We start from the raw sequence: 14,299 nt of genomic DNA, 5'->3' as shown, positions 1-14,299 counted from the left end.
CCCCGTTATTTGCCAGGGTTGCTGGAAGGGACCTGTGTGGGCCTTGCTGGGCCCAGCAGCACCATGTGGCCACCGGGGGAGGGAGCGCACACTGCTCTGAGCCCCCTCCTAGGCACAGCACCCCAGTCACACGCCTGTATAGCGTGCGCACACACACCAATACATCTGCACGCATGCACCCACAGGACGTCCGTGCATTGGGCCGAAGATGCTCCTGAGGTCCGTTCACACCCTCAAAGCATGGATTCGTAGAGACAGTTATTCTGAACCAAGAGCACACAGCTGCTCATATACACATGCACCCATATATCTCTATACACATGAATTCTTGGGCTCACACAAACACATGCCTGCATATCAGTCCACATACACATCCTTTATTTTGAGAATATCTGACACTACCCACTCACAAGTGCTACTGGGTGCCTTTCAGAGACTCAGTAATCTGCCTGCTAGCAGATCTACACCTGGACACACACCAGCTCACAATACATAGAACTGCCCTTAGGTGCACAAAAGGCCTGGAGAGCCAGGCACACTCAGGGAAGCCCACCGCCTTCTGCTTCCAGACGCTGGTCTGTCCCAAGGATGGTGGGGCTTTCCCCACCTGCAGTGGAGGGGGTGGCCTCTGGGGCCTCACACAGGTGCAGGTCTTTCCCCATCTACTCCACTCCATTCTATTACCAGGGAAAGGAGCTCATTGCCATGGCAGCGCCAGATCCTTGGCCACCCATTGGCTCCTTGGTTGCCATGGGCTACGGGGCTGTCTCTAGGCCTCCCAGAGAGGCATGTGTGTAAAAAGGGTGCTGGACCGCCAAGGCCCACTATGTTTTCATCCGCACAGGTGCACATGCTGGTGGGTGGCAGGATCAGACCCTCAGGACCTGCCTTGTAACACAGCCTGCTCTCGGGAAGGAGCATATCACTCACTGACAGAAAATAATTCTGACAGAGCTCTTTTATGAGTCTGTCCAGACAAGCATCCCAAATGGAAACCAGTTGAAACCGCCCAAGGCTTGTTCAAAGCAGATCCTTCCTCAAATAGACACCTGTCACTGGTCTGGGAATTCAGGGTTTCTCTTGAGAATTGTTGCCTCTAATCTCAGCACCTGTGGGGGCTTCAGGGCTTCCCAGGTCATTTTGGGTCCCTCCTCACCACCACACCCACACGTGCACACATGGGTCACCTGTAGGGTGTCCTGCAGACACATGCATTTGCACCTCAGTCTCACGTGGATCAGTGGGATATTCCCATCAGGGCCTGGGGCTGTGCTGACTCAGAAGAGCTGCCACCCCAGATAGCCATGCAGGTTAGGGACACAGGTAGGGCTGAAGACCTTCTAGAAGACAGTGCAGCCCCACAGAGTATTGTTAACCTTTTCTAGCGACTCAGCAGAAGTGCCTGGGTAGTGCCTGTGGGCTGAGTGGACTCCAGTGCTGTGGAAGTACCTGTGTGGGGTCCAGATGGCAGGGTGGTGGCCATAGACTATCTGAGGAGGATGGGAGGGCAGCCCTCATGGCTGTGGAGGTGATGTGCGTTTGGGATCTGGCATACTGGAGGTTGGGCCGGGCCAGGCCAGGTCATGGTTCAGGGAAGCCTCTCCCAGGGAGCCAAGGACAAAAGCAACTTGTAGAGTAAGTGCATGGGCTTCAGAGAACATCTGCCTCAAACTGGGGTGGCATAGCCTGCTCCTGGGAAAGGGGGTCTCAAGGAGGTAGAATTGTCTCTGGGAAATGACTCTGTTCCAACAAGTGCTCAGGGCACTGGCATCCTGCACAGGGTGATTTGGCACTTGGCCCAGCCCAGGCCCAACTACCATCCGCTGCGCCCCTCCCCAGTTTCTTTTCTGGGCCCACACACTCAGCCCTGTGGCACAGAATCCTGCCACCCTGGAAGCCTAGCCCAGAGGAGTAGCATGGCACACTTGTGGCCCTGTTCTGCTTGATTTCCCCATCTCTGTGTCACCCTGCCTTCTTGTTCTATTGCAGGGAGGTGTCTAGCTGGAGGTGGACTGTAGGCAGAAGTTGCCACGATCCCTCCTGTCCTGCCCTGCTGAAGTCTTTCTGGGAAAGCATTGGACTTGGGGTGCAGACTTCTAAAATGGGAGACCTGGGCTAAGAGAAGGCGATTCAAATTGCCTCTGGCATTCACTGGGCTGCTGATTGCAGTCAAAGCCACATGCCAGTCTGATCACAGAAAACTGGGGCAGAAGACAGACAAGGCATTTTACTTGCAGATGGGGGGTGGGGGCGGCACTCATGCACGTGCTCTGACTGGCATGAAGTTTCCCTAATGTCACAGCATGCCAGAACTGGAATGTGAAAATGGGTTTGGGGGAGAGGGGTTGGCTGACTTCTTGCTAGCTCTGCTGATGGGGATTTTAGCCCCTCTGTGATGGTTACACTTTGCATTCCCTGTGCTCAGCTCATTTTCTTTGAAGAAGTAATAGTTGGTGATAATCTTCTTAAGGGTAATTTTGGCGCAGTTTATAATGATCATGGGTTAATCTTACATTCTGACTTAGAAGGGAGCTATTTAGTCTATAAAATCTAACAACTGGAATCCCTTCTTCCTTTTAATTTTTTTCTACTAATATCCATTTCTGCCAGTTTCTCTTTACCTGTATTCTTGAGAAAGGTTACATGCTCAGTGCATGACTTTACCTTTTATAAGTTGTAGGTGGAGCTTTGAGAGTCAGGAAGGCCCGCAGGTGTATTGGAGGACCTTTGGGGGGGGGGGGGCGCTGATGCCTTTTCTTGTCCTCAGTGCTCTTGTCTGCATGGTCCTGAGGCCATTGCCTGGAGTTTCCCTCACCAGGTCATAAACTCCTTGAGAGCAAGGACCTTATCTGGTTCTGGCTGTATCTCCTGTGTGATCCAGTATAGACAAGATGTCCATCTCTTTGAATCCAAGCGGCATCTCCAGGTAGCCTCTTGAGTTTCCTTGGCTTTCCTGGCCCCAGGCCTGGATTCTCAGCACACCTGAGGGATATAGTGCTCTCTTGGCACCCTGCGGCTTCCTGGAGCACTGCTTGAAAAGCACAGTTCTAGGTGACAGAGGGAGAATTTCCAGCTGGAGGGGTCCTTGCAGGCTCCCTGGTACTCCGTGTGAATGACTCCTGTAGCGTCCCTAGCAGACAGCTCTCCGTCAGATGGCTGTACTGTTAGAAAGTTTTTCCTTGGGTTGAGCAAGCACGTCTCTGGGTTCCCTCTCCTCTTGGCTCTTGTTAGGATGCTCCCACCACTTCCTCGCTTTGCTTTCTGAAGAGCAGTGTGCCTGCTGATGCAGCAAGGCTCCCGACCCGTTCTGTTCTGCTGCTGGCTTCAGCCCAGAGGTGCTCTGGACACGTGGGCTGCCACTTCACCTGTGGCTACTTGGCTTTTCTAGCCCCACAGGATAAAGTTGCCTTGGAAGAGCTCCCCAATGATCCTTAGAGATCATCAGCTGTGGCTCGTGGTCCCACGTGCATGGCTGAGCATTAGAGTCACCTGTGGCACTTGCTTTAAAGACGAGAGAGCAAGGTGGGGCCGATTCTGGGATGTTCCACAGCAGTCCTGAATTAACCACTTCAGGGCTTAGTGCCCTTAGTAATTTTAATGTGGCCTGTAAGTTTGGGCACCGCTGGCAGGACTGGCGATGGCTCATCCTGGGAGCTGGAGCTCCTGTGAACAGTGTGATCCTCTTCCCTCTGGAGCTGCCCACCTTCCCGCCATGTTCCAGTGAACTGCTAGGCGGGAGCCACTGATTTGGACTTGCCGGGGGTCTGGCGTCGGGCACACCCTGGGTGGCCTTTCTTCTCCTGACAGCCCGCTTCTCTGATTTCCAGGGTTCAGCTGGGGCAGCTGCCATTGTGACTGAGGGCAAAGAACGAGGGCAGGAAGAAGGGAGGGTGAAGTGGGTATGGAGAGTGTGTCCAGATGGTTGGGTCTGTCCCTAGGTTGTCCTGGCCCCTGGGCCTCTAGTTAGCGCTGGTGAATTAGCTGGAGCATATAAGGTGGAGTCTAAGAAGAGAGAGGGAAACAAGCTTCCTAATACATTGGCTGTGTCTGGCTTTTCCAGCCCACAGGAGGAGTGTTCCTGTGCCCCCGTCCCCTTATTGTCACTTGTGGGTCACTCCCCGGATCTCTGTGAAGTAACCCGGGGGAAGTGAGTGGCTATAGAGGGGCTTGCTTCCCAGGAAGTGAAGCTGCCACCTTGTTGACCCTGGGCAGGGCGGATGCATTGGTGCACACAGCAGACTGGGTTTCTCTGACCCTCGTGAGCCAGTGGCTGGTGCGTTCCTGGGCCTCCCTGTCTGGCCCCTGGCAGGAGGTGACCATGATGAAAGAGCCGCCAGGGTCAGCTGGAAGACCCATCCATCAGTGCTCTGTCTCCTGTCCGAGTCTCCTGGCGGGGCTGCAGCTGGCAGCCTGGGCTTGGCAGTTATTCCATAATTGGAGCAGGAGTCATTAAAAAGCCATTACTGTCTCCTTGCGTGGTTAGTGCTCAGTGCAGCCTAGAAGAAGCCCATCAGAAAGAGGCAGCCTGCGGAAGTGTCGGTGAGGAAGGAAGATGCCCTAGGAATGGTATGAGAGTGGACCGGTAGGCAGGGCCATCTGGGTGGGGGTGGAGAGAGGCTGGGCCTGCTGAGGAAGTGAGGAGAGCAGTTGGTTCCTCTCTCCCTGGAGACAGCCATCCTTGTTGTCATTGTTCTGCACAGCAGCTGCCGTTTGCTCGGAATTCCTTGTTATTCACCAGGGAGAGTTGTTGCATGCATAGATACATTGTCATTGGCCAGGAACACCTACTAAGTACAAGCTTGTCACTTCAATGTGGTCCACCTCGTACCCTCTCAGCTCTGCTAGAAAGACTGCCCATTACCAGGAGCCTGCTCTACTCCACCTGTCAGGCCACTCGGAGCCTCCTTATTTTGGAGGATTTATCATAGGCCCTCCTGGAGGGAGGGGTCTGGCTCAGCCAGGCACGTGTTGCTTTCCCCCAGCTGCCCCCCTGCGCACTCCTTTCCTGTTGTGCACTGGAGCATGCCCGGTGGTGATCCAGGGTAGTGGCTCTCTAGGTACTTGTGGGATGTCTGAGGTTTCTGGAATCTCTTTCCAGAAGCCTGGTGCTTGTGTTCATCCCTCGTTCTCTGAAGGCTAGTGGTTAAGTCCTTCCTGCCTGTAATCTTACCCGGTAATCAGTGTCACTAAAGCCTGTGGCACCTTATCATGCTTCCCCATCAGGAAGTGGAGGTGGGGACAGAGGAAGAGGAAGTGATTTTTTTTTTTTTTTCGTGGAAAGCAGCCTCCTTGCCCCTGGCATAACTAGAAGGTCCACAGCAGTGGGACAGTGGCCTGTGGTAGGAAAATGACCCCCTTGATGGGTAAGGGCATTAGGGGGGGCCGGGCTGCAAGGCTGCCATGGCTGGAAAAACATCTTTCTTCAGTTGAGCAGCCACTGTGACCCCACATTTCTGGAGGTGGCTTTGCAGATGTGAGCCTTACCTCTCAGTCTCCTTTTCTAGATGACTCTAGATAGCGGCATCAGCACCATGGGAGGCATTTTCTTTGTCCTGCTCAGTCAAGCCCAATGCTGGGGATGGCCCAGATGACTGCCCTGTCCCTGGCACTGCCCTCTGTGACATCCAGTAAGTTGTGAAGCAGCCTCTCTGGCTGGCACAAAGGGAAGCTAGCACTTTCACAGTGGAGGCCGCGCAGAGAGTCCTGTGGGCAGGCCACTCGCACGCGGCTGTGAGGTTTGCACGGCAAGCAGAGCGCAGCTGCATCTCAGACCCCATTGTTCCCGTCAGCTGGGTGCCCTTGTGCACAGCCCAGACTGCATTTTTCATCATGTCCTGAAGTGGAGAGTATCACTGCTCGTGGTGGACGATGGGGTTTGGGTCTGATGCTGTGAAGTTAGAGCAGATGCTTTGCGCTTTTCAGTCAGGCTGGTGACTTAGCTGCTGAGACAGTGGAGAGGTGCAGCCTCTCGGGCCTGGCAGGGCCCTCGGGCATCTTGCTTGCCCTGGTGCCTGAACCCTTTCTTCAGAAGTCTCGCTGCAGCCTTCAGGCCTGTGGTGTGCGCCTTCCACGAGGGGAAGTTTACCATCTCAGCCAGCTCGAGTTTTTAGGGAGGAGGTTCCATCCTCTGGTCTTGGCAGTGCCCTCAGGGAGGCCCAAAAAGCAGCTGTGCCCTCCTAGTCATGTGGGCTGGTTCAGGAAGGCTGAGGCTTAGGAGTACGTCTATTGAGCAGTGTTTTCTCCTGCGCACAGCAGCTGAGGGTTTGGTGAGTGAGGCTGTTTTATACACAGCCCCAAATCACAGTTGGAGCCCCTCTGATGTGAAGATTAGGCCATGGGTACCAGGAAAGGCTTTCCCAGATGTCAAGTGGGTAGGACAGCTGCCTGTTAAATAGATGCATAATCCTCACAGGTTGTGACCGAGGGGGTGGGTATGTGAAGGCAGGGGTGGGTGGTCTGCAATATGGGGACTTCGTTCCGCCCTCTGGCTGGCTCCCTCAGAGATACAAGTAGATTAAGGGACATGTAGCTCAACGATTGTTCCAGCTAGAAAGGGCTGGCTGTCAGTAGTGGGTGGAGATGGCATCGCCTTGTCCTCGGCTGATTGGACCTCATCTTCCTCCCTTGCACGCAGACTGTTTTCACCTTCACACAAGCACATCCACTTCTCAAATAGGAGTCTGCATGCGTGTGTGCACACACGAGATACACGTGCACACATCCGTATAGCCTCAGCAGATCGAATGCACTCAGGCGTGCCTGTGCAGGCGTCCCCATGCAGGTCTGGCTCAGGGGCAGCTCCAGCCCAACTGGGCCAGGGCTGCCTGGGGCTTCCCAGAGCTCAGATCCTCAGGCTCCACCTTCACCCCATGCAGCTGTCCTGACCTTAGCTTTTATAGAATTTGGGCCTAGCACTCGTGTGTGTGTCTTGTGCTAGCAAGAAAGCTAAGAGGTTTGAGTTATCAATATTAGCTCCTTACTTGTGCTCTGCCTTCCTGGGAGGCAGGGCCAGTCTGGGTTAGATGAGGCTGCCTGTTCCAAGACGTGTGGGGTTGAAGGATTCGATGTCCCCTGTGCCGCCTGTGCCATGTGTGTGGCCAGGGAAGGCCTGGTGGCTGGTTGCGGGGCTGCGCACTGCTGGGTTCTGTCCACCCTGTGCTGAGGGACTGGTTGGTCTCTTAGCGTCACTCTCCCAAATGAGGAGGACTCTCTGTCCTCTTTAAGTGGGGAAGGGGAGTGGGAAGTGTTAACACCTCCACTCTGCCCACCTGGAAAGCCAGGCATTTGCTCTGAATGGGTGGAGACAGGGTCTGCCCTGGAGGACTCAGCCTCCTCCAGAAATGATGGAAAGGAGTGGAAAGCGGAGATCGCCGTAGGAGCAGGCCCCTGGATTGAAGCCTGGCCGGCGTTGGGCCTAGCTTGCGACTGATGCCTCTGGATGGGTTTCCTGGATTTCAGTCAAGCCTGGCCCTGCTCAGGGATCTGATGGGAAAGTTTTATCCTGTACTTACTGCAGCCAGGCCAGCTGGGACGTCCCTGGGGCAGTGGGGATCCTTGTAAGAGTTAAACTCCCAAAGTGGAGGCTCAAGCTCAAGCGGTGGCAGCCCTCACCCTTCCTCCCTTTACCATTTGGGTTCAGCGAATCCCAGGAGCCATGATGGGAGGAGTTCAAGGGACCCAGATGTGCTTGGGGCGGGCTCTAGGCCAGTGGTCCTCAGACTTTTTGGCACTAGGGACTGATTTCGTGGAAGACAATTTTTCCCCAGGGGTGAGGGTGGCATAGCTTTGCAGCCCGGGGTTTGGGGACCACAGCTCTAGGCTACATCCCGGCACCTCGCCAGCAGGCCCCAAATAACCCTCTCTCCCTCTGCAGTGTCTTAGATGACGAGGGCAGCAACCTGAGGCAGCAGAAGCTCGATCGGCAGGTGAGTGAGGTTGGGGCTGGGCTGGCCCTCTTCCCTGGGTGATCCTGTCTGATGGGGAAAGGGGCTGCACCTGGAAGAGGAGAGGTACACCCTCCTTCACCAGCTCAGCATTAACTGCCCCAGTACACGGGGTTCCTGCCCAGCGGGCAGCCAGGGTGACCACCACAGGTGAAGGGCTGAATGTCTGTGCTGTGATCCTGCCATGTTTCAGGGTGCCAAGGACACAGAGCCTTGGCCCCGAGTGGGCTGTGGACCCCGGTGCAACCTCTAGAACCCAGCCAAACCAACACTGTCTCTGGTCCGGTCTGGAAGCCGGTTCCTCCTGATGGAGGCGGTGCGTCAGCCACTCTCTGTGCCTGCCCTGTGCCTCCCCAGCGGGCCCTGCTGGAGCAGAAGCAGAAGAAGAAACGCCAGGAGCCCCTGATGGTGCAGGCCAACGCGGATGGGCGGCCCCGGAGCCGGCGGGCCCGGCAGTCGGAGGAGCAGGCCCCCTTGGTGGAGTCCTACCTCAGCAGCAGCGGCAGCACCAGCTACCAAGGTACACCCTGCCTGCCACCCCAGGGACAGCCAGCCTGGGGAGAGCCCGGCATAGTAGCTCTATATCCTGGCACTGCTTTGGGGAGCCCCTCAGGGACTTGCTGCCTACCGGGGCAGGGGAGAGGCTGGCCCTGTCAGGGTGTGCCTGTCCCTAGGCTGAGTGTGGCTTGAACCCAGCTGCACAGCTGAGTGGGGCAGATGGAGGGAAGCTGGGACCTGTGGCCTTGGGCTCCTGCGTGTGCTCAAGCTGTCACCTGAGTCAGGTGCTGGGGTCAGAGGCTAAACTTGTCTGGATCCAGGAGTTCAAAAGTCCAGGTTTCTATCTGGAGCATTTCACCGAGGGCAGGAGGCAGCTGCTAAGAGTAGACAGCCTGTTCCCCGCCGGCAAACCACCTCCTGAGAGGAATCTGTCTTACCATCCTGCCTCATGCCACCTGGCGTCTCTGAGGACAAACACCCATTTTCTCCCTCCCTGAATTCCCTGCACCCTCAATCTGACCTGCACGTCCCTGTCCCTGGCTCCTGACTCCTTAGAGCTGTAGTGACCTGCAGCCTCCGGCTCCCATCCTCACACACTCCAATTCTCAGCAGAGCCACCTGGAGGGGTTCTCTGCAGCTCATCTTGCCACCTCATTCGTTGCATTCCTGCTCTCAGGTTGCTCCCTCCTGCTTAGGTTAGGGTGAGGGTACCCAGGCCAGACTGAGGGTTGGTCTCTGAGCTTGAAAGAGGGATTCAGATTCAGTCTCCTCTGCCCCCTGCTGGTGCTAGTAATCCAGGTGGCCACTTCATCAAGGAGTAATGCCAGGGAGGTTGCAGGCATCGGGCCCTCGCAGTTCAGTTCGGAAGAGCCTACGCAGCCATGACACTCCCCTCTTCCGTGGCCCCTCTGTGACCTGGAGCCTCCAGCCACGTTGAGCTGCTAGGAGTCGCCTCGTCTTGGGTGCTGACCTTGTTCTTTAACTGCTGGCCCACCCCTTTCCCGTGGTGTTTCGGGTTCTCGGTTCCACTAACCGGCCCTTAGCTCCCCGGCCCCCTTGCCTGTGCCTTGGAAGGCAGTGACTGAGTCTCGTTCACCTAGCACCCGGTTTGTGGCTTGGCACACTCTGCAAGCTCAGTCCCCTGGGTGCCTCCTACCCTCTGAGGAGACCCACTTAGTTCCTTTAATACGGGCTGTCATCGGGCACTTGCCAGTGGCGAGCACAGTGCCAGGTGCTTTACCTGCATTAGCGCCTTTCATCCTCATGTAACTTGTCCTCACATTAACTCGTCGCCCTCCCTTGCTCCTTAAGGACACAGGCTCCAAGGGGTGAGCAGCAGGACTGGATTGGCACTCAGGCCTGCCAGACTCTAAGTGGCCTTTCTACCATATTACGTGCCTCCTTGATAAGCTCCTTCATGGTCATTCCCCTGCGTGTGTCTCAGTTCCTCACCCTGGGCCACACCTAGTATGTCTGTACTCCACCCAAGAGGACCGTCAGTACAGGGGGACAGGGACCTCAGCCCAGCTGTCTAGGAGAGGCAGCCCCAGCAGCTCCTCACAGAATAGGCCCTGGTCCCCCCTTTTCTGGCAGCCACCTCCCCCACTTCCTCTCTGAGTACTGTCCCGGGTGACAGTGTGCCCTGCAGGGAAGGCAGCCTGTTCTGGGTTCCATGGAGCCTGGCCTGCTGCTATGTGGCATCACCGCCCCGTCTCTGCCGAGCCTGACGCCTGGTGGATCGAGACTGCATATGGGGTGGGAGCTGCGTCCAGCACTTTGGGGCCTGCTGGTTTGTGCCAGAGGCCACCATCTTGAGGTCACCAATGGGCAGTCATTTTGGCAGGTATTTCTTGAGCAGCAGCTATGTGCCAGGCGCTGCCAGGCCATCAGAAAGACTGTGGCGTCTTTTCTTCCTTTCCTTTCCTCCCCCTTCCCTTCCTTGCTTTATTTCTTTCCTTTCTTTCTTTTCTTTTCTTAAAATAAAATAAAATAAAATAATAAAAAATAATAGAAAGACTGTGGCAAGAGAAGTGGCACCTCTGGGGAGAGTGCAGGACTGAAGTCAGAAGACAGTTTCTGGCTGTGCATAACCAGTTTTACCTGCTCACCTGTGACTGGGCAAGTCACTTACCCTCTCTAGGTCATTTCCTCCACTATAAAATGGGGTAAATTCTCTGTCTTAGGGTTTTGAAAATTGAAGGTGCCATGATGTATTCCAGCGTCCAAAATCGGCTGATTGCTGTTCCCTGCTGAAATTCCAGACCAGCCTGGGCCTTCCCCACAGAGGACATTTGGCCTCTGCAGGTGCACACAGCTTCCTGGGCCCAGTCTTTGTCCAGCTCCCAGCGGTGGACAGAGCCCTGGGGAAGCGGCTGAGCACCTGGCTGGCAGGCCTGGAACGGGTGTGCCTGAGACCACCCAGCCCCACCCACGGCGTTAGCTGCCTCCTGCTCTGCCCTCTGCTGGCCCTTGGTGTTAAATGCAGGGCGATCACTCCAAGAGGAAATTGAGGGAGTCTGACATACATTAGAACTGACAGTTTATCCCGGTAAAGCTTTTGACCTATTGGCTGTGCTCATTCATGTTACACATTCATTCATTTCTTAAATATTTACTGAGGGCCTATTAGGCGCTAGGCTCTGGATCAGGGACTAACGCTGTATAATGGTCGCAGGTGAGCACAACTGGGTGTAGGCTTTGCTTTCATGGACCTTATGGTCTAGGTGGGGAGTGTGTTCAGCAGATGGTCACAGGTGTGCTTTGTGGCAAGAAGCCAGGCTCCGTGAGTGCTCCAACAAGGGAGTCAAGGACAGCTGCCCTCAGGAAGTGACACCTGAGCTGAGCTCCGCAGGATGAGTAGGAGTTAGTCGCATAGGGAGGGCAGTGCAGGCGGCAGGAACAGCTAGAGCAAGGGCCCTGTGGCACAGGGAGCCGGTGCATGCACGGCACTGAAGGAACCTGGCGTGGCTGGGATGCTTGGTGCTCCAGAGGTGGAGTGCGCAGTTAGGCCAAGGGGAAGGGAGGGAACATTGGCCTTCACCTTGAGAACATTCAGAAACCATTCAAGGATTCTGAGCAATTCTGCTGGAGAATTTGGAGGCCACCAGCTGTGACCCTTCTGCAACCTCGCTGTTGGTGTGTGTAGCTCTGTGTATCCCAGAATTGTTCTTCCTTGGGGTGCCCCTACACCCAGGGCTCCCATGGCCCATCCCCTGAGGGTCTCAGGCGCAGGCTCTCTGGAGTGCTCGCCCTGGTTGCGGTCTCTTCAGTAAGAAGCAGCCTCCCTCACCCATCTTCAATGACCCACATCCTCATGGACACCCTCTCTGCGCAGGCTCAGACCAGTTTGCTAGCCCAGAGCTCTGAGTTCTCTGCTTCTTGGCCGATTGGTTTTGGCCTGGCTGTCGACTGGATTGTGCTAGGCAGGGGTGCCACCTGCTTCCCGGAACCTTTACCTGGTAGATGTGTGGGCCTGTTTCTGGGCCCAGGAGTGGGTACAGGGGCCCCAGTGGGGCTTAGGGAATAAGTGTGGGTGGAAGGGGTGGGAAATGCTGTGTTGGGAACTGTTCAGATGGGAGCTCTGGTCTCACCCAGTGCCCATTTCTCTCTTTCTTTCTCTGTGTCTTGGGTCATCTCCTGAGCAGTTCAAGAGGCCGACTCACTCACCAATGTGCAGCTGGGAGCCACCCACCCAACAGCACCAGCCTCAGCCAAGAGAACCAAGGCAGCAGCCACAGCAGGGGGCCAGGGGGGGGCCTCTAGGAAGGAGAAGAAGGGAAAGCACAAAGGTTAGCCTGCCTTCTTGCCTTCTCCACAGCCCTCCCCAGCAGGCATGGCCTCTGCTGACTTCAAGGTGCGGGACGGGGCGAGCAACCTCGGTGAAGACAGACTGGCATTCGGGGTCCCCGCTCAGCCTGCTCACAGCTCTTGTCTAACTCATCGTGTGCGGGGCTTGCCTGTGGGTGTGGGGAGGGCCACCACACTGCCAGGAAGTGAAGTCCAGCTCAGCTGTGGCCTGGGACCATCCTCCCCTCCCACCCTACCTTGCCTGAGCACCCTCTATCCTGACCCCTCCCACGTCTCCCCCAGCCTGGGCGAGGACATTCCCTTCAGTGGGGGCTTGCTGCCCCCCAGCAGCCTGCCCCATCCTTGCACAGCACTCGCCGCCAGCTCCTCCTCACAACGGTCCTGATTCCACCCTCTGGGCCACAGACCAGTCTGTACCTCTGCTCCTTTCTCTCTAGGAGAGATCCCTAGAGATCAGTGACAGTGATGGTGGCCCCTGCCCTGAGTCCTGTCTCCTGATTAGACACCCTGTTTCCTCAACCAAGCCTTGTTCATAGGCAGTGATTCCCAAGCCACTGTGTCATGGTTGGGCAGTGATGTGTTGGGATCCATGGCTTCTGGGGCTGGCGGCAGCCCTCTGGGCGCATAGCTCGCTCGGCAGGCAGGCAAGAAGGTGGCTGCCACTTGTGTGGACCAGGCCTTGCTTCTGTCACTGAAGCTCTGTGGCAACTCAGGCAGAGAGGTGGACTTGGGATGGGAGATCTTCACGCGGGAAGGCGAGTGTGTGCCAACCACACTCTTTCACAAGGGACCCCCGTATGTTCTTCATGGTGTGTGTGAGTTACCGTGTGTGTATGTGTGTTTGTGAAGAGAAAACACCAGCGTGGATAACTCGTAGCTGGCCACGTCTGTGACTGATTGTCGACCTCAGCTATGGTCCGGATCAATTCTTGTTCTCCGTCTTGTTTTTCCCACCATGCAGTTGGTTCTGTAGATGGCTACCATCTGCCTTGAGGGTGTGGGTTATTTCAAACCAATCCTGAGCAATTAATATGGGGGACAAGCAGAAGAAATGAAGTCTACACCTGTAATAGCTTACCAGTCGTTAACCAGCTGACAGCAGTTGTTAGTTTTTTAAAAAGTCAATTTTGCAAATAAAGTTTTGCAGAGGGTCTCCCCACTCTTCCCTCACCCCCTTCATGGATGTCTGAGAATCCAGGCCCTCTCTCCTCCTGGATGTAACTCAGGAGTGTCCGTGGCCTGCAGGCACCAGCGGGCCAGTAGCACTGGCAGAAGACAAGTCCGAGGCCCAAGGTGCGGTGCAGATCCTGACTGTGGGCCAGTCGGACCACGCCCAGGACGCAGGGGAGACGGCAGCTGGTGGGGGCGCTCAGCCCAGCGGGCAGGATCTCCGTGCCACGATGCAGAGGAAGGGTGAGCCCCGTGGGGGCCCAATGACACCCCGCAAAGCTCAGCCCCAGGTTCTCAGATGCTCCTTTCCCCGGGAGCATGGCCTTCCTGTGTGTGTTCCAGCCTTCCCTGGCCGTGTGGGGTGGGGGGCACACTTGGAGACAAATGAGAAATTTAGAGGCAAGGACCCCTGATAAGGCAAAGTTAAGGGAAAGAAGTGTCAACTGTGGGGTAACCAGCACACAGCCCAGCCCCGTCTCCCCACACCTTCATCTCCTGCCTCCTGGGAGGACCAGGTTTGGGGGCAGATTTGCTTTCCCTTCCACTCCTTAGTAAAAGCTCCCCGTATGTCTGCTGAGCAAGGGGGAGCAGGACCTCCCTGAAAACCAACTGCCCAATTTCCCCACCATGAGCTCTGCCCTGGGGACCCCCTGGTGCAGGGTGGCAGAAGGCAAAGTCTGACAGTGCCACACACATTGTGGGGAATCTAATCAAGGATGGGTTCCTGGAGACAACTTGGGGATAGTGGTGGCATTCCAATTAGGGGAGGGCAGGGGGCAGAACAGCTGAGATGGCAGCTCAGGGCAGGCTGGGGGAAACACGAGGGGTCAGTGGGCCCCATACATCAGGCTGAGTAAGGGGCCAAGGCCTGTTCCCTGGCA

At 56.0% G+C, this 14,299-nt stretch overlaps 1 protein-coding gene across 4 annotated transcripts in view; it reads left to right on the top strand.

Annotated features, from left to right (window-relative positions):
* TUB (TUB bipartite transcription factor) overlaps positions 1–14,299 on the top strand; it is an 85,263-nt gene that overhangs the window by 61,179 nt on the left and 9,785 nt on the right. For 2 of the 4 annotated variants that reach the window (XM_076002204.1, XM_076002205.1), the window contains exons 2-5: positions 7,874–7,925; positions 8,301–8,463; positions 12,086–12,229; positions 13,494–13,661. In XM_076002204.1, the coding sequence (XP_075858319.1) occupies positions 7,874–7,925; positions 8,301–8,463; positions 12,086–12,229; positions 13,494–13,661 (527 nt within the window). The remainder of the gene's footprint in view (positions 1–7,873; positions 7,926–8,300; positions 8,464–12,085; positions 12,230–13,493; positions 13,662–14,299) is intronic. The other 2 variants (XM_076002206.1, XM_076002207.1) reach the window with 1 other exon arrangement.

Source organism: Microcebus murinus, chromosome 4 (assembly GCF_040939455.1).
Source record: "Microcebus murinus isolate Inina chromosome 4, M.murinus_Inina_mat1.0, whole genome shotgun sequence".
Lineage (NCBI taxonomy): Eukaryota > Metazoa > Chordata > Mammalia > Primates > Cheirogaleidae > Microcebus > Microcebus murinus.
Note: the sequence above shows the minus strand (reverse complement) of the source record. Positions and strands in the feature narration are given on the sequence as shown.